The sequence below is a fragment of the Gymnoscopelus braueri genome (genome assembly GCF_963280865.1).
Source record: "Gymnoscopelus braueri genome assembly, chromosome: 20".
In the NCBI taxonomy this organism is placed as follows: Eukaryota; Metazoa; Chordata; class Actinopteri; order Myctophiformes; family Myctophidae; genus Gymnoscopelus; species Gymnoscopelus braueri.
In genome coordinates this window covers 31,685,290-31,711,079 of record NC_137622.1, presented here as the reverse complement: position 1 = coordinate 31,711,079, position 25,790 = coordinate 31,685,290, and the positions used below count along the sequence as shown (strand labels likewise).

General features: G+C 42.6%; 1 protein-coding gene across 3 annotated transcripts in view; it reads right to left on the bottom strand.

The window, feature by feature from the left end:
• Positions 1-19,477, bottom strand: part of fgf13a (fibroblast growth factor 13a) — a 140,718-nt gene extending 121,241 nt beyond the window's left edge. The window contains exons 1-2 of one of the 3 annotated variants that reach the window (XM_080415248.1): positions 19,428-19,477; positions 16,363-16,531 (exon numbers count right to left, since the gene is read on the bottom strand). In XM_080415248.1, coding sequence (XP_080271374.1) covers positions 16,363-16,411 — 49 coding nt within the window. In that variant the 5' untranslated portion in view covers positions 16,412-16,531; positions 19,428-19,477. Of the gene's footprint in view, positions 1-16,362; positions 16,532-16,839; positions 17,156-17,973; positions 18,166-19,427 lie in introns of those variants that run through there. The other 2 variants (XM_080415246.1, XM_080415247.1) reach the window with 2 other exon arrangements.
• Between the last annotated feature and the right edge of the window lie 6,313 nt (positions 19,478-25,790).

Genomic DNA, 25,790 nt, shown 5'->3' with positions numbered 1-25,790 from the left:
TAATGAATCGTCACAGTAGCCTTCGGAACACCAACATAACCGACCGCCCATTAATGAATCTGTACCGGTACGCTTTGAGTGCCATGTGGTGTGGGCGTGTGGCCTCACCAGGTCCTGTTAGAAAAGTTGTCCGCATCGGATTCTTTTTGTCTGGATTTTTTCCCCCTGCATCCATCTCCCCTCCCAGCAGGGTGCCTGCTATGATTTATTAGTAAGCGACAGTGGGCGGAGATCACTTTGCAAACACAAACAACTTAATTAGTTACTGCCTCAATAAGTTCAGCTCAGTATGGTTCGGAAAAACATGGTTATCATCATATCAGCCACTCTATAATTATGCCCAAGCTAGAGTTGCATTGTTGAGGAGATAGCAGGAACACGGCGGTGACATATGAAAGCGAAATTGACATAACCGATGGTAATCAGATTATGTCACTACTTTCTGCCACTGATCAGTAACACCATCCTACGCACATACGGAAACGCAAGCAGGCATGTGTGCACAAACACATACCTTTCCTACCCAATCTGTCCAACTGTGCTGTTAATGGTGTAGCCTACTGTACATTGTGTACAGGGGACTCATAAAAGAGGTAAGCACCCGAAAGCCTGAGCTGTATACTCCTCTGTGTGTGTGTGTGTGTGTGTGTGTGTGTGTGTGTGTGTGTGTGTGTGTGTGTGTGTGTGTGTGTGTGTGTGTGTGTGTGTGTGTGTGTGTGTGTGTGTGTGTGTGTCTTATAGGATGTGTGCACTAGAGTGCATGTACGGTAAGTGCATGTGTATCTTCTAAAGCCTGTAAGATATACTGTACAATGCGCCAAAAATAGCTGATCTACAAGCTCACAGTGCGTCGCAGCGCCACCGAGTATAAATCGGTCCTAAGAACCCAGTCACAGGCAGGGAACAGGGGCAAACTCAGCACGCTCCCAGCGTTTGTTTGATCAGTCTCCAAGACTCCAAGACATGCAGCAACGATCATCGGGAACGGGACTCGAACTTGCGATGCGCTGTCAGGCTACATTGGAGCCTAGGTGCCCGGACCCCTACGCCAGCTGTCCGGGCCAGTCTCCAAGACTTCTACAGTTCAATACCTAGCACACAGAGACAACAGAAATAGAGCTGCATGCTGCAGCTTCTCTATCCCACCCGCATACACACAGATATACACACACACATTAGATAACACACACACACACACATACAAACCATCCACCAGGAGCGGGGGTTTAATTCAGAGCATCGTGCGCAGAGATCCGGACAGCAGTCATCAATTCAACCACAGGCTAAGTATATAACCTTTTCTCCTCTTTCAACAGTGTGAATAAATCATAAGTCCCCCAGTCTCTGTATAAGTGATTCCTTATTGCCTCTGCATCTGTATGTCATACACAGGTACACACATAAACTCACGTACACACACACACACACACACACACACACACACACACAGAGGGGAGAGGGGTAAATGAGAAATGGCCCAGTGGTTTTTACAGGCAGGAGTTCTATGGGTAGAGAACACACTTTACAGCGGCCTTATTAGAGTGTATTGACCTGTGTAATAACATGAGGGAGATTGCAAGCGCACAATAATGCCCTATAATGACTCTCTTTAATACATACAGTAGTTGTAATTTAAAAGAGTCAGTGTAATATAGCCAATTTATGCATCTTGTCTGTACGCTCTGCGTGTGTGTTGTTTTTGGTTGGTTTGGTTGATGGATCCTCCAGCCAAGGCAGGATGAAGACCATGAGCCAAAGACTATAAAAGAACTCACAATGGGGTGGTGATGCCATCTGCCCCTTACAGCACTGCACAGTATAGACCTTTGCACACACACACACACACACACACACACACACCCCGGCAAAGCACAAAGCAGTTGATGTCAACAGACACACACATTGATTGATTGATTGATTGATTGATTGCTTTATTAACAGTTTGCAGATTTTACTGAGGTACGGTTTACAACGATTGTTAAAAGGATAACACAAAAAGCCCTGGGGGCTTGTTTCCATTGTGGTCCTGTGTATTCAATTCCTTACACACTCACACTCTCACACTCTTGTTCCCACCAAGAGGGACGCCCCATGTCCACTACTCTCCAAGTCACACACAGAGTTATGATCTGACCCTCGACATTCTGTTTACGCTGCCTTCGTTAGCATTAAGAGGATAACTTTGAAAATCGCACATACAGCTTGATTGTTTTAGAGATACAGACTAAAACTTAAAGTGCCACTCCACCCAAAATCATGTTTTTTTAGTTTTATTTTGTATTTTGTATTTTTTATTTTATTTAAAAGTAGCCAATTATTTTTACCCCCCTTTTCTCCAAAATGTAGTCGTTATTCCAATTAATTCCTCCCCATGGATTTAGACCTTCAAAGTCTGCTGTTGAGAACAGCTTCCCTCCCTCAAACACAGCCAGTTGTGTAAACCGGATGCAATGTTGTGGATTCAAACCCCTAGACTCCAGAGTGATGGGCAGGTACTGCGTCGCCCTGTTGCTAGAACAGTCAGTTGAGTTCTGAAAATGATATCACTTTGCTGTAATGCAGCCTTTACAACGAGGAAAAGACACTCATGCCAAAATCGCAGACAGTGTCTAGACCCATATTATGATATCAATATTATGTTGATGTACCAAAGACCCCTGCCCTAATTCATTCATAATACTGTATTCACTGCTGATAGGCTGCACATTTATACTTATATTTACTGATAAGACATCTGCACTGGGTCTTTGAATGACTATGTCTTGTGTGTCGCTTAGCCTAACTATTTAATATTTTATCTATTTTATGTATCTTTCTTTTGTTATTGTTTTCTTGGCCCACTATTACCTCTTCCAATGTTTCATTCTTACTACTGTTGCTACTATGACAACTACGGTTGGGCGGTTAACCAACAGGACATGTTGCTTTTTCACCGCAGTGATAAAAATGCCATACTGTCCCAGCCGTAGCCTTTAGGTAGTTTCACTGTCTGTCAGGCAGTATGTTTCTTCTCGTTTTTTAACTTTCTCGTTTTTTAACTTTCTATTTCCCAACCGTACGAAAGCAATATCTTGAGAGATGAATGAAGTGAATTTGAATGTTGAGCTCCTCTAAATTATTCATGAGAGACCATGCAAATATGCTACTCAGTTGCCTGCACCACAAAATTATGAGTGTCGATTTCAAAATGTTTTACACTCTCCACCCTTCTTCTAACTAATTCCGCTCAGTGCAGGTAAAATAACTGATGGGTCAAGGAGACTTTGATAAACTCCAAGACAGAGCAGACAGATAGGAAAGAGGAGGGAAGACATAGAACCTCAAATGATGTGGGTGCCACAGAGGGCAACATGTTGCCTGGTGAGGACAAGACAAATTACATTACAGTGAGTAATCTCAGAGGCCAGTGGCTGGTGGCTACAGCATATTTCTCTCAGCTTCAGAGATATTCTAAAGATTGGCGATACACATCTCTGTCCTCTGAATAATAAACAGTGAGTGCACTGGAACTCACACACATATACTGTATAAAGTTGGTTAAGTTGGAAGTAATCATACGCGTGTGTGTGAGTGTGTGTGTGTGCGTGCGCGTGCGCGTGCGCGTGTGTGTGTGTGCGTGCGTGCGTGCGTGCGTGTGTGTATATATATATATGACATTCACGCAGACTAGTGAGGCCTAATTTATACTAAGTTGCGCAGCAGTCTCGCACATCGAAAATTGCCAATCTACAAGCTCACAACGTGTTGCTATGACCGGCTGTTCAAACCGGCTGTTTGCGGTGCCGGTATAAATATATAAGTTAATAAAGTGTAAGGGTGCGTGAGCTATAAGTTAATGCATGGCCATGTGGTAAGGAGTGACATTTGGCTTTAACAAGCTGAGACCTGACTGGCACCCCAGCTATCCAGTTCAGCTGTGACAAGCGCACGCACACACACACACACACACACACACACACACAGGTTTGACTGCAGTGTGTTAGCATGGCATGTCAAGTACAAGGAAGGACACAAGTTTAAACTTTATACACTGCTCAATTTAACTCTCAGAGTTACGTGTCTCTATAGGCCTACAGCAGGGGTCTTCAACGTTTTTCAGTCCAAGGACCCCTTAGCTGAGAGAGAGATGAAGCAGGGACCCCCACTACATACTGTATAGAATTGTGTCGCAAGTTATTATTTTTTCATAGAATTCCTACTGTAGATAAATTCATAGACTAGTCTGCAGCATGAGCGTTGTGTCAATTCATGTTTTTTGTTTGTCATCCTTTTTATTAGCTAATGTGTTGGGTTCATGTTAATGCATATTTTTACACCGCCAATACTTAGTCAATTTGACCTTTTGCTCTGCACTTGGTCTGCTCTTCTTCCCCTTCTACACCAAACCTCTTTGCCGAAAATAGCAGATCTACAAAAGCTTGTGGATCTGCTATTTTTTGGCAACTGCTCCCACCAGAATAGGAATACTACGATACAAGTGGTTAATGTAAAAAAAAGAAAAATCACACAAATATTTGACAGCCCCCATAGTAACACTGAGGACCCCCTATGGGTCCCGGACCCCCTGTTGAAGGACCTGGCCTACAGAATTCTGGGGTTCTGCCGTGACCCAACACTGCTCATGTGCTGCTGTATTCAAATGAAATAGGCCGCTTCCCAAAGAATAGAATACAATCCACTGGGGGAATTGGAGATGAAACTGCACCGACGTTTAAGAAGTTATTACTCAAAGAAGAGGGAATTGGAGCAATTTAACACCATCCTCGTCCTAATTTCTCCACTGTAACCTTTAAGCAAAGCTGAGGCGTTTTGTCTTTATTGCACATAACCTTTTCATTTCACCCACAGCGCTGTTCGTCTCCTTTATGGAAGCCAGTTCAACTGTCATGGATTATAGTGAGATCACTGCCTGCCATCTCTCTCCATCTCTCTGTGTCTTTGTTCTGCAGTGTAGGCAGTGAGTTGTCTCTTCTAATAACAGCGCAAATGATGTGATCTTTCGAGACTGAAAATCTCTAGGGGACAAACGAAAAAATACAAAGTAAAGTTAGCGAAGTAGGCTGTGGAATCACACTGTACTCTAGGTAATTATCATTGTATACAGAGCCACCCTAAACCCAAGGTCTACAGAGACAGTTTCTGTCACAGCTTTCATGTAAACAACTTGGATTGTCGTGAACTGGGTCTCTCTCTGCACCTTCCAGAGAGACAGACACACACACACACACACACACACACACACACACACACACACACACACACACACACACACACACACACACACACACACACACACACACACACACACACACACACACACACACACACACACACACACACACACACACACACACACACACACACACACACACACACACACACACACACACACACACACACACACCTAATCTCTATGTGGACTCTCTCTCTTTTATCTATATATGTGTGTGTGTGCTTTTTTTTGTGCATACATTTCTGTAAGAACGCACGTGTGCGTGCGTGCATGCGAGCGTGCGTGCGTGTTCAAAGCACTGTAGCCCGCCAGTGGAGCCAGGGTGTGTGCTTGGTAGCCACCTGTGTCACCTTCTGATTGACGAGTCCTGTGCTTATTGGAGCTTTGTTGCTGTGGCAGCGACTCATTATGTAAATGACATCTCCCCTATGGTGAGACAGAGAGAGAGACAGAGACAGAGAGAGAGGCAGCCAGCCACCATGTTCCCCGCTGCAGAGTATGTAAAATTGGCTTCAGGGTCCAGCAAAGGATCGGTGCTATATTTAGCACTCCTCTTAACAATGGATTTTTTTTCTTCTGAAAATAGGTGTCCTCATGAACTGTACACTTCAGCTATGGGCTGCGAGTAGGCTATAACTGTACACAAATGCAGGCCAAGCAAGCGCACCGCTAGCATTTCACCAATTAGGGAATTATACACTGTATATCTCGCCCCCTCTCCAACACTTTGTGTTTTGTTTTGGCGGTTTTCCCTGTTAAATACTTCCCTTGGATTGCACCCACCACCGCTAAGGCTGAATGAATAGGCTTACTCTGAGGAATAGTACTAATGGCATCTAATACCATATATATCATCTTTCATCCAGTGATACAGAAGTCAATTCCTTGTGGCTAGTCATTCGAAACCTTAAGTGAAGTGTCAAGAAGTATGAATTAATCAACTCATACCTTCTACTTTTGTCATTATATTCTTGTTTCTATTCACTCATGAAGGCAAGTAGCTCTTGTTCTCTCTCCCTCTCACACACACACAAACAGGCACATTCACATATTAACACCATCTCTCAATGTCTTTCCATGTCTATATTGGTCTTGACCACTCACTTTACCGTTCAGGGGCAAACCTTTACCATGTACTTGTCTGTGAGTCAGACCACCTGAACATACTGTACCAAGCACACACGTACTGTACTGTACCGTGCACAAATACGGATTATCCCTAATGAAACGGCTGTTTTGAGTGACGTGGCCAACAGATCAATCTGGTCAATACTATGAGGTATTATGCCTGACTTATACCTGAGAGACTTTAATGAATGACCGGCACCGAGACTTTAATGAATGACCGGCATCTTAAAAAAAAAAATTGCTTACTCCTCTTCAGGTTTCCCAGCTGCCACTGTAAAAAGGACTCCTGGCGTTCCCTCAACATCTCCCCCAGCCACGCAGCTATGCGTCACACAGGGGGTGTCCAGATGAGGCCAATTAATTTGCCTCGTCTTTAGGACACGTTGGAGGTTGTGCCAGATAATGACATACATTTGTGGATGTCTCCTCCTGGGCAGTGAGCACCGCTGAGGCAGGGCGCTGATGGGTGCCGACGTGAGGCTGTGGACATAACAGGCTGGCTAATTGAGCTGCTGGACAGAGAATAATGCCTTCGTAACATCACTCATCTGTGCGTGTGTGTGTGCGCGCGCATGGGGAGGCACTCGAGTACCGTCAATCTGGAGTCCATCCGGCTAATGTCCCAGGGCCTCGCCTCACAGCAAGGCCAATGCAAATCACTTATCTCTGCTCCGCCTGGAGGCATTTTGTCCACTCCAGCTACAACCTCATCGTGAGCCACGATAGCCTGCTATAGTGGGCCTCTGTTCCAGCCCGCAGCCCCTGTTTGAGGCCCGGCCTTATCGCCTCCCTTTCTTACCTCGTCTTAATCCCCTTTATAATGTTCACTAACTTTAATTAGTTCATGTCGAGGGGAACTATTAATCCCGAGCATGATTTAAAAACAGCCATCTACTACTAGGGGATGGAAAAGCTTTGCACAATATAGGACTTCAAGACCTTGACTTCACCTGGACGTTCATCACTTGTGATGCTCGGAGCAAGTAAAGCCGGATGTAAGTCGAGTGCTGGACGGTGTCGCGCACCAGACATGGCCAATCTACAAGCGCACAATGTTCACAGCGTTGTGAGCTTGTGGATCTCTTTTCGGTGCATGACACCGCGTGCAACAAAGCATATCAACCCCTTAAACGCCCCCTTCCTCCAAATCCCAACTCATAGCGATGCTAAATGAACATGTTTCAACACCCTGCTGGCGCTCTGTAGGTTGTTTTCATTAACAATGACTGCTTGTGGCTTCTGACCTTGGGATAATTGCTTTTGTGACCTCATTCTGCCCTCAGAACTTACAATAGCTCTGAGCACCATCAGCGGTTTCCTCCCACCAATCCCATTTCTGATGCAATAACATTACAGTGTCGTAATGCGCAAGACAATTCAAATAGGGACCACTAGGGACTATGTTAATCATTAATACAGCCTTTCAATGGTTCATGGCCCATCCAAGAAAGCCATACGAGGATGTGTCACTAATATACCAGCACTCATGAAATCCATATCTTACAAGAAGTGTAATTCTACCCAAATACACTAGAATGAACTAATTGATTATTTTAGGTTTGCTACACCTACAGTATAGTCCAGTTGTTGCAACTCAACTTGCTAAATCAGTGTCTTCTTTTAAATCTCCTCCTTTTAAAACATTATCAAAAGGCCTTTCCATAATTAAAAATTGTATATATGTAAGCACTTAGTTTTTAAGGTATATACATTTTTCTTTATTATGACTTCTTCTTTTAGGCCTGAATGTCCTCTATTTGTCCATTTGTTGACATCTGTGGTCTTCAGCCGCCACAAATCTCCGTTTGACACATGCACGCCCTCGTACACACAAACATTACACAAAGTGAGTTTGTGCGTAGTGGTGTGAAAGGTCACAGACAAATGAGTCATAGTGGCCACATGCCCAGCAGATCAGAGCCGTTTCCTCCAACTCAGACGGACTCAAAGCGTTTGATGCAGGCTGATCCCATGGGCCCATTAGCATTCAGATTTGGGGGAGTCTCACGCATCTCTGCAAAGTATTACAGTATATGAGGAGGAATGAGAACGATCTCATTCTGTGTCATTTTTTAAAATCCCCGCTGCTGTGAGAGGGGAGTTCAACAATGGCAGCCCTGTTGAGAAACACTACACTAGAGCGTTCTTTCAACATGGTACAAGTCTTAGAAGTGGTACCCTGGGCACACATCGCAAACCATATGGCAATACAGAATTTCACGAGCCATCCCCAAAAATATACTTTTCTGCCTCTCTATAGATCTTTTTTGTCATCTGGGATATTTGATGCACATAACCGCAATTACCTTCAGATGGGATTAAGAGCATTTCTGACAGTTATCTAAAATCCACACCTGAATCACACCTATACCCTGATCCATTACTATTACTTTGATGAGGGAAGTTGCGTGTAATAACTAGATTATTAACATTAGCCCGGTTCCTCACAATGACACACAGCCAAGCCGTAAAGCGTAACCATTTCCCTGCAGAGATAATCATTCAGGGAGTGTTCATACTGTATAAGGATGTTAACATGCATCATCTCACTATAATTCGTCTACAGAAGTAGCTCGTCTACAGAAAGAGACATTTCATTTCCAACAAATTGGCATACACTCAAGGATCTCTCTCTTCAAATGGCAAATTTCAGAAAAGCACAAACATCTAAATAAAGTATGAATAACTCAAACTAAGATAATGAAGACCAACTTGACTGATTTGATGGACACCACATATCACATGTTGTAACAGTAACAGCCGTAGACATTTGCCACTGTGTTGATTCTTCATTGTAGAGAGCTGAGGGCTAGCCTATTCTCTTTTCATGGGAATGAAAAAAATCCAAATGACATTGTCACTAGTGGGGCATTGCCACAATATGAAGACAACGGTTGTGGTTGAAGGGTTTCATTGAGGGGAAGATAAGGGCAGGGGACAGCATAGCACAGAAAAGATGAAAGACCCAGCAGCACAGGGTTATTATTACCGTGGCCCGACATGTGTCAATCATAGTCATGATCTAAAATTCACAGAGGGAGCAGCTTAAAAAGTCATTCAAATCAGAAGATGCACAGCCCTGTGGACTTGCCAGCCGCTGGTTTACCAATGCATCATAACAATCAGGTATTCAGAGATTGAAGATAGACAAGAGTGAGATTTAGCTGACCACATTTTAGTGCCAATTTTGTTAGAAGAGCCACAGGCAAACAATCTTGCAGTTGATATAGCAAACTGCCTTCAACTGTATAATTAATTACCAATTAAAATATTAAATCAGGCCTTAAATTTGCTATAGGTAGTGGCTTAAAGCTGAATAATAATAATACATTTTATTTGTATTTGAACCAAATCTCAAGCTACACTTTGAGATGTATTCAGCTCACACTACTGAATAGAAGAATAAAACATTCCTCTAACAACTGCCACGCAGTGATGCAGAGTGGCAGGTCCGTGACATGAGGCAAGCTAACTCCCTCCGGGCGGTGTTGGCCATACCTGCGTCAGCACCAGGGGAAGTGTGGCATGATGACTACCTCTAAGCAATCGCACATCGGCTGTCATTACCGTCGCTGTATTGTGTGAGGGCAATCGCTGTAAACAGAAATGTGTTGTGTCGGGATGTCATTGCCATTTTTTTTCCTCAGCAGTGACGTTAACACAACTACACCTATAGCATATAACAATCTGCAAAAACGCATCATAGTCAAAACTCTTTCAAGGTGGCTTCTGGGGCAGCTAGTAAATAGATTTAGATAAAAATATTGTAATGATAATGCAGACAGTGTGTTGTCGCCACTGAGATAAGAGCAGGTGTCAGCAGAGAGCAGGAGAGAGCCTGCCGTCTAAGTGATTAATGAAGTGACTCCAAACTTGTCTCTGGCCATCTATTGATTCAGCTGTGTGGCCCCGCCTTGGCCTGAATTAATCTGCCAGCAAATATGCAAGACTTATGCCTTCTGCTGGACACGGCTCTGCCATTCCAGAGAGACATGAATCCACTGGCTGACACTCACTACCCAAGAGGCTAGGGAAGACTAGCAAAGTGCTATAGTCTGAAATGAAGTCTGAGCAGAGTGAAAGACCTGCTGTTAAAGTTCCATTCAAATGGCTGACTGGCATTTATGAGCCGTTCACATGAAACTTATACTCTGTGGGCTGCAGAAGTGACTGCAGAATCACAGCAACTAAAGGACATCCTATTGTGGATTTCATTTGATGTATATTTTGGGGGGGAACATGGAATTTGTAATGTTTTTTGGGGTCTTTTTTGTTTACACATATAATGGCAATGTTTTTACCTCGTTATGAAAGATATATGGGTAAAATGTCAGCATTATGATTTAATGTAAATACCTTTCAATCCAGTTGAGGCACTGGGATAGTGCCTGGGAGAACGGTTATGTAACAGGGGCTTTGAGGCACCGTCTTGAATGGACAACACAGCTTCACAAGGGCACAGGGGGAAGCTAACACAATCTGATTTACTCGTGTTGCTATTGCAGCTCCCACATGACCCAGGCCACAACGCCTCTCTCTCCTGCTCTTCCTCTCTCTAATTTCCCTGTTCTCATGTTCTAACACAGGATGTCCAACTGACTGACCCTGGCACCAACAGTAAAGCGTAAAGCATTATGAAGGTTGTTCTTGAACTGATGTTGCCCCATACTGCTCATAGTCAGTACGCATCTGATGGTGTGTGATATCCATTTGGGTTCACCCATTGTGAAAATGTAGGACATTTTACAGTAGCTAACAAGACTAACAGTCTAAATGCCTTGCTAGTGGCCCCTAGAAGCTATGCTGGTGCTTACACATATCCAGACTCAAAGTGGTTTGAATTGACCAACACTGCTGTCCTTAGAGCCCCACACTCTCTATAGTGAGGCCAAAATAGACTTTTTACTTTTTATTGTGTCTAGTGGCAGAATTGTGGGAGAGGTGATTGTGTATATTTGTTGAAATAGGTGTTAGAAGAAAGGCCATGAGGTCACCAAAATCAGTATAGTTCATCCTGCAATCTTAAAAAATATGATTATGAGATATTAAGTGTGCAAAGTTGTCATTTTGGCCTCAGGGTGGCACTGGAGGTTAGGGTTAGGGTTCATCCTGAATGTGCACAGCAGTTTCTTAGCAATCCACACTTTGAGATATCTTGCATGAACATCGTGATTTTGGCCTACGGGTGGCACTAGGAAAGGAAAAGCCATGGTGAACTTCAATGGGAATCCAGTCAGAAGTTTTTGAGATATCTTGTTTGGAGGACCCGGACGTTGCCATTCTTAGACCCCATGGCTAAAAATAACCAAACAGATAATCTGGAGTGTTGGTTCAAATCAGAGTTAAATTAACATGATACGTGTGAAACTAATCCAATACAAAATGATCAGTGTATATACACTGTAGGTGCGGTGATTGGGGTGTGGGAGAGTTGTCAGTGAGGTTCTGGCTAAGGGGTTTTGTCAGAAGGATTGAGAAAAGCTTTTGTGGTGGCAGCTGGTTCAGTCTATAATGGAACGTTTCCCTGAAAATAATTTCTGGAGCAGGCGGTTGCCTGAATCAGCCGTGATCTCATTTCTCTGCTCACGTCCTTGCTCTGGCACCATTCAGGTTCTTGATGGAGTGCAGCTGGCAGCAGGTGCCCTGCTCAGTGATGCACAGGACAACCTGCAGGCTTTTATTGTGGGACACAAAAGTGTCCCACTGCACTGTGTTCAGGGGTCTGCATCTATAACTTTAGATCAGGATCTGCTGTGGTTTCTTGGGTGAAGTGAGGGTTACAGAGATGCTACAATGATGATAACCTGTTACTTTCAAATCAAATGATTCCTCCAAAGCTAGAAAAAGCAGCAGGTTGCTGGAGACATAGTCACTGTACATCAACTATGACTACATATTAAAACACATATACATGTACTTGATGAAGACAATACGTGCCTGTGAATTGAAATGAATAATAAATAGAAAGCGTGGAAAAAACAATGAAGCTATAAAAAGTATGAGTCTCTAAAACTAGAATAAATACAATTACAATAAGGGTTCATCTTTCAGTCAAAGCTGTTCACTAAAGTTAGAAAAATAAATCAACTACCCCTGTATTATCCCCAGCAGTTCCAAATCCTCATCGCTTTCCAAAACAAACACATGCTCGTAAGAGTAGGGCTTACAAGCCGCTAGCCGAGACAAAACACGTGGCTCATATAGGTTAGTTAAATTATATTTAGACCATTTTTTATTTCATGTAATTTGTTTGATTAGTTAAAAACGGACAACAGCGCACGCATGCACTCAATCTAAGATTTCAGCACCACGGACAGCGATCATCTCATTTTGGAGTCCACTTCAACTAATGAGCAATATGGTTCGACAAGCCCTTTTATGGTATGTTAAGAGTGTCCGCACACACTCTTAACATACCATAAAACAAAATTCAATGGTCCCCGAGAGTCCCGTACCCAGGGCCATCTGCCCCCTCAGCCCTTCCTGAAACTCCGCCCCTGCTAGAACTAAAGTAGCAGCTGAGCCTACACACAAACATTTCAACAACGAGATACATGTTCATTAAGATAACCTAAATGTAACCTAAATGTAACCATCTGGAGGCAGTTTCTCAGTGACTGAGTGCAAGCTTTTACAGCACTGAGCATGCAATAATATTTAATGAGTATGGTTCATCGCTTTAATTTTTTGTTATTTTAGTTCATATATTCCCAGAATGCCACTACTAGGTGCTATGCAGTGGAAAACTTAAAGTCTAATTCTTGCCTCTCTGACATGTCCTCTCTCCCTCTCCCTCCTGGCATGGTCAAGGCAGATGGCCGCCCACACTGGAGCCTGGGTCTGCCTGACATTTCTTCCAGCTAAGGGGGAGTTTTTGTTGCCACTGTCGCAAAAAATGCTCGCTCAGGGTGGGACATTGTCAGGTCTCTAGTCTATATATAAAGTGTCTTGAGACAACTTGTTGTGATTTGGCACTATGATAAATGGAATGGAATTGAATTGTGTGTTAGGAAATATGGATGTACAGTATATTGGAGATTATATGTATTACAGTACAGCTGGTATTTTGAGTTGTATGGTGCCGTTTCTTATGTGTTTCTATGTTGAACAGCCTGTGAGACCAAATAATCCTCTGGGACAATTAAGTCTAATACCTACTTAAAAGTGGGATAACTAGAAATACACCATTGTGGCTTTGCCTATCAGTTTCCATTTACAGCCATGTCTGTCCAGATTCATATAGCATATCGTTGGTTGCGGTCGGGCAGAAACCTCTTATCTCCATATTCTAACTTTTTGTGCTTTTTGGTAAATTAATGGCCTACTTGATCATACCACAGCGTCACACAAAAGCATCAAAAGTAGTAGATCTGCAATCTCGAAACGTGGTGCGAAGCGATACGTTTTGAGCTGGTAGATCTGCTACTTTTGATCATTTTGAATTTGAATCCTGACAACAAACAGTTTTGGACATACGAGGTTTCCACCCGGCAGAGACGAAATGCATTGAATGAAGATTTTTGAAGGAATTTAATGAACATGTTTTGTGAGGTCACAGTGACCTTGACCTTTGACCATTTCAAAGTCATGAAATTCCCTCAAGGTGCTCCTGAGATATATGCATTCACAATGTTGGAATGGACAAACAGACGGGCGGACGGAAAAACCCATAAACGGAAAACCGATAATTCTTCCCGTTATGGTTGTCTGCCAGCAGAGGCATAAAAATGTGTTGCAAAGACTAAAGCTTTGTACAGTGTTGCAATAGTTTCTGCAGGCTAGTTAATCTTCATGGCTTGTCTTCTGAAAATAACATGTAGATTTCATTAACTGCCCATACCAACGCTTATCGGCACTGTCAACGTAAACCTGTTAGCTACAGTACAGTATATCGATCTGTTGTGGGTGAACATCAGAGCCAGACAAAACAAAGCAGGGAAACCTAATACCAAAAGGCATCCATGAAATTCCATGATGCCATTCAGGGGTACATTTGCCAGGGAAAAACTCTCACAGTATAAAAATAAACGTGCCAGGTTTTCTGAGATTCAGTTACGGTAATTAAATTCCCACCATTCTCAAATGACCACTATTTAGTCTCCCATTGAATTGAACATAGTAGCCTAAAACAATAGACCCTGAGACTCAAACGAAAATGCATTAAATGCTGACTCTTTAGAGAATGTAGAGAATATAAAGAATGTAGGCAAAGATTTGGTGAAAATATCATGTTCGTAATATTGTCGTTTCTCATAGAAGAACCACATGTTGAATTATGTTTTTCTTCGTTTATTTCAAAATATAAAATTAGACCGTACAAACAAAGAGTGCAGTAAAGTGCTTAGAGTTTCGCGTCGTATGCGTGACATCCATGTGTATAGATGGAGCATAGTTTGCATTGATTGGCCCCGCCATGGTTCCTCTGGCAACCCTGTCTCGCTCTGTCTCCATGGCAATGGGAGGCGCTTGCTTGCCTTGCAGCATGCGATCAGGGTTGCCATGTCCGCTTATTATAAGCGACTTTGGGCTTGTTTTTCTGTAAAGTTGCTTGTAAGTACTGGTAGTCATGCGGGTTGCGTTTTTTTGGGGCTTGTTTCTAAAGTGTAGTTGCTTATTTGGGCTTGCTTCCTAATGTTGTTTAAACCAGTGAATCTAAAATATTTTCATGTCAAGGACCCCCCCCCATTTGTTTCTCACGTTTTTTTTTTTAAAGACAACAGATCTACAAGCTCACAACGTCTCGCATCGCGACGCCTGGTGAGCTTGTAGATCGTCCATGTTCAAATAGCTGATAAATATAGATTTAAATTTGCTCATGTGGTCGCTTCTTAATTGGGCATGTTTTCACAGACCTGGTTGCTTATTTCTCTCACACAATCTGGCAACAGTGCATACAATGGCTAATTTTTACGCATTAGGTCATTAGGAGAACAAAAAGGTGGAATGCTGCTATACACGATCGTGACCACTGAACAACAACAAAGTGATAACCAGGCAGTAGTAGTAGGGCATAATGTGCGGAATTATACAATACAGAATGCCTGTGGCAACATGTTTCACTATCATTCTGCATCGTCGTGTTAAAGCGACAGCACGTTTTAAGCTACTCTTTATGTAAAAGAAACAGAAAATCAATTACACACAGCCTGCGAAAGCATCCTACTGGTTTTACAATTTCCATGATGCTTTTTTTTCTTGATTGATTGGCATTGTTCCACAGTCAGTCATATGGTAGCCTAAATCTCTGACCAATTAAATATTAAATAACCTATTTGATCAGACGGACTATATAGCCTAGTCCGTCTGATCAAATAGGCCATTTAATATTTCATTAATATAATATTTAATGTTTCGTTAATGATACCAGGCCTATACATCCTATAGGTTGTAAGCCTGGTATCATTAACCTTGGACTGCAAGCAACAGCAAGTGTTAAGCTCTAAACCAGTGGTTCTCAACCAGTGATCCGGGGACCACCAGTGGTCCTTGAGGGGGTTCCAGGTGGTCCACAGCTAAATGATGGAGAGTTGGTAACCAAATGGACCCTTTTAGATCTTTAACGTCTAGAGAGTATAAAATGAAACCGCTCTCAAGAGTTAAGAAGTCTCACACAATTAGAGAATGAAGAAGAATTGTTATTTAGATCAACGTTTGCCTGTCATCTCTCCTATGGCACCAACATCAATACAGCATGGTGGAATTGTGGACAAAATCGTATCCAACGACAACAAAATATTCAAAGTTTGGGGTCTAAATCTCATCAAATGGTCGCCTGTGGCTCAAATGCCAAATAAATAATGGACCTGGTGTGAAAAAGGGTTGAAAACCACTGCTCTAAACCATTGGCATATTGTGGTGAGAAAGAATGGCTGGGTGAGCTATAATATAGAGGCTACTGTGGTGGGTGCTCATGCAGGCAATGAATGGGCGCACGGTCGCTTTAAAAACCCAGTGGTTTTAGGGGTGCTTTAAGGCTGGGATCTATGATCTCTTACTCTTACCCTTGGAAGCATCCTTATCTTCTTTAGGCTTCGCCACTTTGCCGCTCATAGATCCCAGTTTGGATGTGTAATTCCCGAGTTAGGCAAGAATGGAAGAAATCCCTTTAATTGCTCGCTGTCCTCCTCAGTGAAATCGTTTCCAGGGGTGCAAGGTGCCGAGATAAGGGTTCTGTGAAAAGATACAATTGCAATTAAGTCCTCAAATTATACTTTATTTTCCATCAAGCAAGTAATAGTAAAAGATGGTGGCCACATAACAAAACAATAAAACATGTGGGCTTCCCGGGGTTCCATTTTTCTACACCAGTCTATACCAATTAAAGCATCCAGGCAGCAGCAATTGATATTCTCTCTACACACACGACAATTAACCTAGATATTGAGTCCACAAAAGACCCAACAGCCTGGGAAAAAAACATCCTACTGTAGCCTACAGACATCTTACAAGGTTTTCTCATGTCTAAACGAGCGTCCTACCTTATCTCCTCCAGGTTTTCCGCTACATCAATGCACATTGATGAAACAAAGCGCTCCCACCATGAATCCTATTATGTGGCAAAATCACGACCTGCTCTGATGTGACAAAGGAACGGGAGCAGAAAGAAAACAAGCGCAGGTTCTTCTCACGCGAATGTAAAACGGCGTCAAAAAGAAGCACAATTACAGGCATATAAATGACAGATTGTGTCAAAAGAAACTGCCCTCTTTCACGCTACAACAACACGCACGGGAAAATCCTGCTATATGCCCTCCGTTGGCCAGAATGATGCTTTTATTATCCGCCTCACGGGCTCCTCAGAATCAACAGGATCTACAAAGTGAAAAGAAGCTCTGCGTTAACAGCGCCTGTGAGTAGACCAGGACTAGAGCTACGTTCAATTATCAGGAGTTCTGATGAACGCAAGACTGTCTGTCTGCAACAAAAACATTAAAGCATCGGAGTGATCGGACCCGGACGGACTATGATGAATGAAAATATATGATCATGTGAAGGCAATGTGTGACGCGCAGCCTACACACCAGTGCGTCGTGCCTACGCAGCTGTTGCTCTGATTCAATTATCCTCAGTCACAGGTAACTTGGACCAGGGTTTTAGACTTGCATGATTCTAGATCTACCTCAGTCACACCTGGACCACCAGGGTTAGCCGACTAACTATATGATTCATTAATTCTAGATCTTCTCTGTCACAGTATAACCTGGACCAGGGTTAGCCTACTGACTGCATGATTCTAGATCTACTCAGTCACAGTATAACCTGAACCAGGGTTAGCCTACTAACTGTACGATTCTAGATCTACTGTACCAGACAGTAGGCCTATAACCTCCTCAAACCTGGACCAGGGTTAGTTAGCCTACTAACGTCATGATTCTAGATCTACTGTAGCCTACATGACAAGAGTACACAGACTGCATGATTCATTCTAGATCTACAGTATAGCCTATAACCTGGTCCAGGGTCCGACTACTAACTGCATGATTCTAGATCTACTGTACATGACAAGTTGACTTACTAGTCGTGCACAATAACAGCGTCACGATATTATAATTATTCTAATGATCACACATTTACAAAGTCTTAAATAATTTAGCTGGCAATAATAAACTCACCTTGGTGCGCGTTGGATGAAGCAAACACATTAATACATGTTTGTTTGTTTGTTTGTTTGTTTGTGTCTGTGGTTGAATGTGTAGGCCTAATGACAACTTAATTGACCTAAAGCCAAAGGTTAATAATGTGTTTGAAATAAAACATAGCCTACTACAGCTCCCTCTTGTGTCTTCCTCCTGTGATGTTCCTCCGATCGTGGCACAAAAAACTAAAAAGTCCCCCAAAAAAGTTTGGTCCTCTGTCGCCCGTGTTGTTCAGTCGCCTGTCCTCGAGTATAGGCTCCTTGAATGACAGATACGCAGTGGAGTCGTAAACAGCTGTGTGTGTGTGTGTGTGTGTGTGTGTGCGCGTGTGCATGTGCGTAGTACGGAGTCCAAACTCCCAAATGAGTAAATGACACGGGAGCCCGATGTGCGCGCGCCGTGCGTAATTCCACCGGAGCGCAACTAGCTCTGGTCCATAGCGTTAGAAGGAGTCCTCCTTTATTATTATCCTTTGTTACTTTTCAGCCGTTGCCCTAACACCTGCGGTAGCGCAGCTTTTCGTGACGTCTGTAGTAAAACAAAAAATACAGTTTCGCTCACCAAAGCAAAGACGGTTTTAAGCCTACTTTCTTTAGTGGGAACACTCGGAGCCCCCCACCTCACGTTTAAAATATACTTTTTGTCCAGAAAAGAAAATATTTCACCCGATGGAAAATGTTTTAGTTATTCCACTGCGCCCCCTACAGATCTGGTCAATGGATTCTTTCTATTGACAAGATCTGTAGGGGGCGCAGTGGAATAACTAAAAAAAAATTCATCCGGTGAAATATTTTATTTTCTGCCCAAAAGGTGTATTTTAGTCGTGAGGTGGGGGGCTCCGAGTGTTCCCACTAAGGAAGGTACAGTAGGCTTTCAACATCTTAAAACCGTCTTTGTTTTGGTGAGTAGCGAAAGTGTATTTTTAATACAGACGAGAGGCTGGGGGTGTGCGGGCAAAGGCTGAAAAGTGATGACATAGCGTTAAGAAGAACTTCTAACGCTATGGACCAGAGCTAGAGCGCAACACTTGTCCCGCTCAGCCTCCGCCCTCCAGAGAATTCAGCGTCTGTCTGTGACTCTGATCAATCACTTGACACTTTGGCACCAGCAGCCCTTATTACTGGTGCCATTACTTTGCGTCTTTTATAGCCTAAAAACGATAGAGTCGGACAACTATCCAACAACACCTGCAACAGGTGCAGTTCAGTTCGAAGTCGTGCAAAGTAGGCCTATAGGCTATATGTCACACATCTTGATGTGATATGTGTTTATGCAGTCCTATAGTTTTTTATGTTTGCATCTCTTTTGCATTGTGATCGGTTTCAAACTACACTGGTGTTGTTGTCCATACATTGTTTAATCAAACTATAGCTACAGCAGCAGGCCAGCAGCCTTTAACTTATTCAGTTCATAGCTTAAACGATCCTTACCTTATGTTGAGAGTGAGCTATTGCTGAATATGACAGTGAGGAAATAAAGGGGAAAAGAAAAAGTTGATATAAAGTCAAAATTAATCCATAATTTGATTGCAAAGGAAGCCTCCAAATAAAAAAATATACAGCCTGTATCCCGATTTATTTAGCTGATAGAAGTGCTCGTATAAGACCTTTTTTGGCTTATAATTCTGAAGTCCCAGGTTCTATCCCAGACCTATAATGTTGCATGCATTATGTCACATTTCTTGGCCCTGTGGGTGTTAAGCAGGGACAGCGGGGGAAAGATCCGCAGTTGATGGTTACCAGATCTACAGATACTATTTTTAGCAGAAACTGGAAACCTTTCAAACTTTATTCACATGCTCAGGTCTTCCTGGGAGTCTGTGGAAGCTCAAAGTGCAGCCTTGCAGAAACATTAGGGTAAAACTCTGGTGGGAAATAGACAAAAAAGAATACGCATAAAGATCCCCTTTAAAGGAGCATAACCAAAATAGCAGCCAATCTGTTTCAGTGGCACACAAACATATTTCCCTAGCAATCACCAATGCTAGCCTACAAAAAATACATTATTCTCTGCACTACTGAGAAGTTTGTTTTGCTTAATTGTAAAAGATTGAATGAGATAGAGAGCTATAGAAATATTAGTAAAATGTGACTGAAGAGGAGACAGATACTATATATAGATAGATGCAGGACAAACTCCCTTTGTCCCATTATTTTAGATTTATGAGGACACTGTATCACCCATGAACAAAATGAATGCATCCCTTCTTTTGCGTCATTTTGTCTGTCAGTGTTAATGAGGCCTGGGAAGGTGCATGGTTATAGTATTTTTGGAAAGGTAATCTTAGCATCAAGTCAACAGTTGTGGACTAGAGATCAATAGAAGCAGACATAGTGAGAAGTCAGCAAGGTTACACTGGGCCTGATCAATCACAGAGGGGGAGTCAGTGACTGAAAAGGTTTCCATTCCAGAGGAAATGCTACACCTTACAGTAACCTATAATATAAACTGCTCAAAAAAAATAAAGGGAACACTTTGATCCCTTAATTCTTTTGAGCAGTTTTCGTTAGCATTATATACACAGTTCATGAAAAAAATCAAAAGAATTAAGGGATCAAAGTGTTCCCTTTATTTTTTTGAGCAGTGTATAATATGAGAATACACACACACACACACACATACACAACTGTTTCAGCTGCCAAAACACCTGCGTGCTCAACCGCAATAATAGGCACAGGTTTAGATTTTAACAGCTATAGCTGAATGTTTGTATGGTAGTGCTGTCCGACTCCAGACAGACATATAGATAGACAAAGGATTGTTTTAATACTTAGCTAACAAGCATCCACTTGTAAATCTATAATCTGGTGTATATCCCACTGAACTGTGTGTTGTAGGCCTACTGTATATTTGGCCTTTACCAATTACTGCCTGTATGTCAGACATTGTGATGAGGTCACCAGAGTGGAGGTTTATTGATCCGTTTGTAATGCTGTGTAGGATCGGTTAACATGCATGTAGTGTCAAACGATCAAATTAATGTACCTTTGTGATGAATTACGATTCATTATTGTCACCCCCTGTGTGTGTAAAGGCTCATTACACAACATGCATACAAACAAGAAAGCGCACAACGACGTGTCTGTAGAAGTCTATGCTACTGTATATGAGACCCCAGAAATGAGAAACAATGTTCTAGCAATGCTGACCCTCTGGTCATTTCAGTAATTTGGAGACTGGAGATGATGGGGTAGTACAGTAAATGAGGCAGAACTCTGACTCACCAAGATGGCGTGTGTGTATGTGGTAGAGAGAGAGAGAGAGAGAGAGAGAGAGAGAGAGAGAGAGAGAGAGAGAGAGAGAGAGAGAGAGAGAGAGAGAGAGAGAGAGAGACATACAGTATAGTGAAATTAAATGTCAGTGGGTGCGGGCTGTTCGTGCCGTGTCTGTGGCCTGCACAGCCCCCTTTGACCTTTCCAGCAGAGGCTGGATACCACAGCACCACCTTCACACTCACACACCCCTCCCCCGCCTGCTCAGAATGCAGCCTGCTACAACGCGCGCACACACACACACACACAGCGTCCCACAGTGATACGCCCCTGTCCAGTGGTGTGTTCTACCGTGTTGCGTATACGTAGTATGCAGATTTATTTTATTATTTTTTTTGAAAAAAAGCATAGCCCTCTACTAACCATTTCATCTATTGACCACACGCATGTCGAGCAGATCGTATGCCCTCCGAAAAAACATAGAACACACGACTGCCCCTGTCCACCAAAACCACAGTATAATCGCTCAAATCCTTGGTTTACCAGATAATTCACGTTTTATTTTATTAATTTTTTTCTTTAGAAAACACAGAAACAAACACTCACTGAAGTGCCAGGTGCCGGGCAGAGGTCAGAATCCAAAAAACAATAAAGTCTGCATACTGGCTCATGCGCCAATGGTTTCCAACATTTGGACGTGACATTTCGAGCCTCACCGGCGCTTCGTCAGACAATGAAGTACACACACAAGCACCTACAAATACATGTTGTGCTGAGTCAGCTGGCACCCATGACACCATCAATCATCAATTATGCAGCACAATGCCCATCATGAAAATGGCAAAGTTAAATACCCAGTTTGCACAGTGAACATCACCTACTTTTCTTATTTTTTTTTATTTATGAAAAACAACTGGCACACATGACAGGTTTACATCATCATAGAAGTCAAGTGAACAAGCAGAAAGGCACTCTTGAAAAGAGTTAACCTATAGGCCTACTGTTTACTGTTTCTGCTACTCTAAAAATGGTGGAATAAATGAAACATACATGGAATCACAGCTACATTTTAAATCCACATGTTTTTATCCACAGTACACACGTGTTCAAAGTGCAGATTAAGATTTAGATTTTGGATGTAAACAGGACTAATATAAAAAAAACAAAAATGGAAAGGCTGACCCAGCACAAAACAGACAGGCACACTACAGGAAAGGCCACAAATCATGTCCTCATTTAGACCCTTAGGTCTCTAAAGCGTAAATCCAGAAAGCTTCTCGTTCAAGCAGTAATGTATTTATGTCACCACCACGTCTGGGAAGTTTGATATGTTCTTTGCCCTAATATCTGAGTGTTGAAACATTGTGAGATGCTGCTGTAAAGTGTACTGCTACTGGGTTTTGTAAACGAATGTTGGATCTATGGTCAGAGATCTTAGTTTTAAGGGGTCTGGTGGTTTTACCTCTATATGCTAGGCCACATGGGCACTGAAGCATATAGATCAAATTGTTGGTGTTACATGTGATCAATCCCTTGATGTTAAACTTTTTGCCTGTACATGGATGTGTGAAAGTAGTGGTTGTGTGTAAAATTAATTATTCCTTCAGAAAATACATCCCAGCCCAAGTTTATACTTCTCCCTATAATTCATATCTTCTCTCTTCTTTTTCTGTAAAGTTGCTTCTAAATATTGATTAGTTGCGTTTTTTTGGGGCTTGTTTCTAGTTGCTTATTTGGGCTTGCTTCCCAAATTTCTCATTATTATTTAAAACAGTGGTTCTCAAATATTTTCTGCTGCAAATCATGTGTCTGCTAACCCCCATCTGAAAATGTTTTGTGCCAGGGAGCCCGTACCAGATTTGTGTTGTTAGAATGGAAACATATTCCCAAATATTCCACATATTATTTCAAGTTTTTTTAAATCTACAAGCTCCCATCGCGGCACGTTGTGAGCTTGTAGATCGTCTATTTTCAAATAGCCGATATACACAGTATATAGGTTTAAAGTGCTCATGGCTCATGGCCTATAATCGCTTCTTTTGGGCTTGTTTTCATAGACCTGCTTGCCTGACACAGATTTCCCAGCCTCTCCACTCGCCCGCCCACACTGACCTCACGGTTATGTCACACAACACACAAACTCCACAAACACTGCTAGTCACAGTTTAAGCTCTGTTGTATTCTTACGGTCTGTTTTTTTCTCTCTCCATGCACAATATTCTCAATATTAGAGCAGATTATTGTTGAAACCTATAACGTTGCAGTACTCCCATCAGCCCCAGTGGTGCTTATTCACCGTGGCAATCAATTTGAAATCAATTTCCCATCGCATGGACAACAGCCACATTCATCTGCACGCTAGCTGAGGTATAAATCAGTTGGGATATAGGATAATGCATAGCACCATGATCAGACCCAGGATGGTGGGTTTGGGCTATACATGATTTGCAACTTGGCAGAACTGAAAATCAACCAAGGTTTGTAGGTAGGGTAGGTCATGTGTGTGTGTGTGTGTGTGTGTGTGTGTGTGTGTGTGTGTGTGTGTGTGTGTGTGTGTGTGTGTGTGTGTGTGTGTGTGTGTGTGTGTGTGTGTGTGTGTGTGTGTGTGTGTGTGTGTGTCTTAAAATGTTTTCTGGGACAGGCAGTAGCGGGTGATTCATGCTCCCGATGCTAAGCTGAAGGTTTAGTTGCCACCTCTGTCTCTCTGACTGCAGATGTTTGCCTGAGTCGAGCTCTGGGAGTGGCTGATAAGGGAATCAGCCCAGCTCGGTTACAGGGACACAGATAATGGGGGTGGGGTGGAGGTGCAAGCTGGAGGTGAGTGTTTGTGATGGCTTACTGTGTTTATACATGTGTACAATTTAAGTAGGATTAGGGATGAAAAGTTTTATCTCACGCTCTCCCAAAATATATTCAATACTTCTAGTGATATGTTATCAGAGAATGTCTGATACACTAAATCTACCTCTATCTATAGCATCTATCTGTAGCATAGTATACTATCATAAGTACACATACTGTAAAGCTTGTGTTAGTTTAGGAGGAGATCAAAATACATTTTCTTGAAGATATTATGTCAAGTGAAAACTTAAAGGGAAATCTTACCCTAACCCCATGTACTGTAACTTTCCTGTTCTGCCTCAGCTTTGAACTTGACCGAGTCTCCTGTGCAAGTGCTGACATTTTTACCACTGAGCTAATAGAGCCGGTCTGCTTCCTCTGGGGAGAAATACGTGTCAAACCAGAAACAGGATTGTGTCAAACGTTGTGTCAAACCTGAACACAGGATCTAAGAGCAGGGACACCAAATACAACCACCCCAATTGTATAAGTTATTATTGTATTAACATGCTCTACCATACATATTGGACAAAGTAACATTTTATTCACTAAATGCCTTTTTACATAATGGAGCTTTAAGATTAGACAATTTCAACAAGTATAAGGACTGATAACAGAGAAGCAAACACAACATGATCCAAAGTGAAGAGTGAACAAATGGGAAAACTGCTGTGGCTCCCTAGTTCCTCATTGGGTAATCTGGAACCCCTGTGGAACGAGGGTCCCACAGCTATACAGTATAAGGCTGACTCCTGTATTAATCTACACTTTTCTTGTTTTCTCCTGGTTTAAGTAAATTTGTTATTTTATTGCACTTCATTGCGTGCGCACACACACACACACACACACACACTCACACTCACACACTCTCACACACACTCTCACTCTCACTCACACTCACACTCTCACACTCTCACTCACACACACTCACACTCACACTCACACACACTCCTGGGGAGGCAAACTAATGTTTCATCAACGGTCACACCTGCCCGTTTATCTCTGAGCCCACAGAGGTCAAGGAGCCTTTCTGACCTCAGTGTCACAGGTCATGTGTGGGGTCAGCTGGTTGTTTCTATAATCGAGCAGCCGGGGTCAAAAGGCTGTAGCACGATGTTGTATTTCTGTCAAGTTGCCCATCCACACACCACATAATGGACTCGGTATGTCTCCCGGACCGCATTTTCATACCACCCATATCACAGGGTCAGGGTATATTTTAGCAGTGGGGTAAGTGATGTACTGGCATGTGGTGTGGAGAAATCACAGCAGCTGACAGTCTCCCATTTACTCCTGGTGATGAAGTCTTCACCTGCCAGGCTTCTGGCGAGGTGGATTATGGCCAAAGGAGCCCTGTGCTTTATTTATAAACATCACTGACTTCCTTAGACTTTTTTAGAACATTCACTGCAGCCCGACTGTACCTCCAATGGTCTATGTCAGTGGTTCTCAACGTTTTCAGGCTGTGACCCCCCAAATTAATCATATTTGAACTGGGGAGGCCCCCACCCTGATAAGCACTTGGAATGTAGGAGTTGGGGCATTCAATTTAGTTTGACTCGTTTCCACAGATAAATATAGTGAAAAACGTAGATCGGCTATTTTCACAAATTTGGCCGATGTTTTGACCAGTTTTTATAGTATAGTTTGTTTATTACTTTTGATGCAGTAATGGTGTTTTTCTTTTCTTTCTTTTGAGGTATTAAAAAGGTCTTAAAAGTCCTTAAATTGTCACTTCAC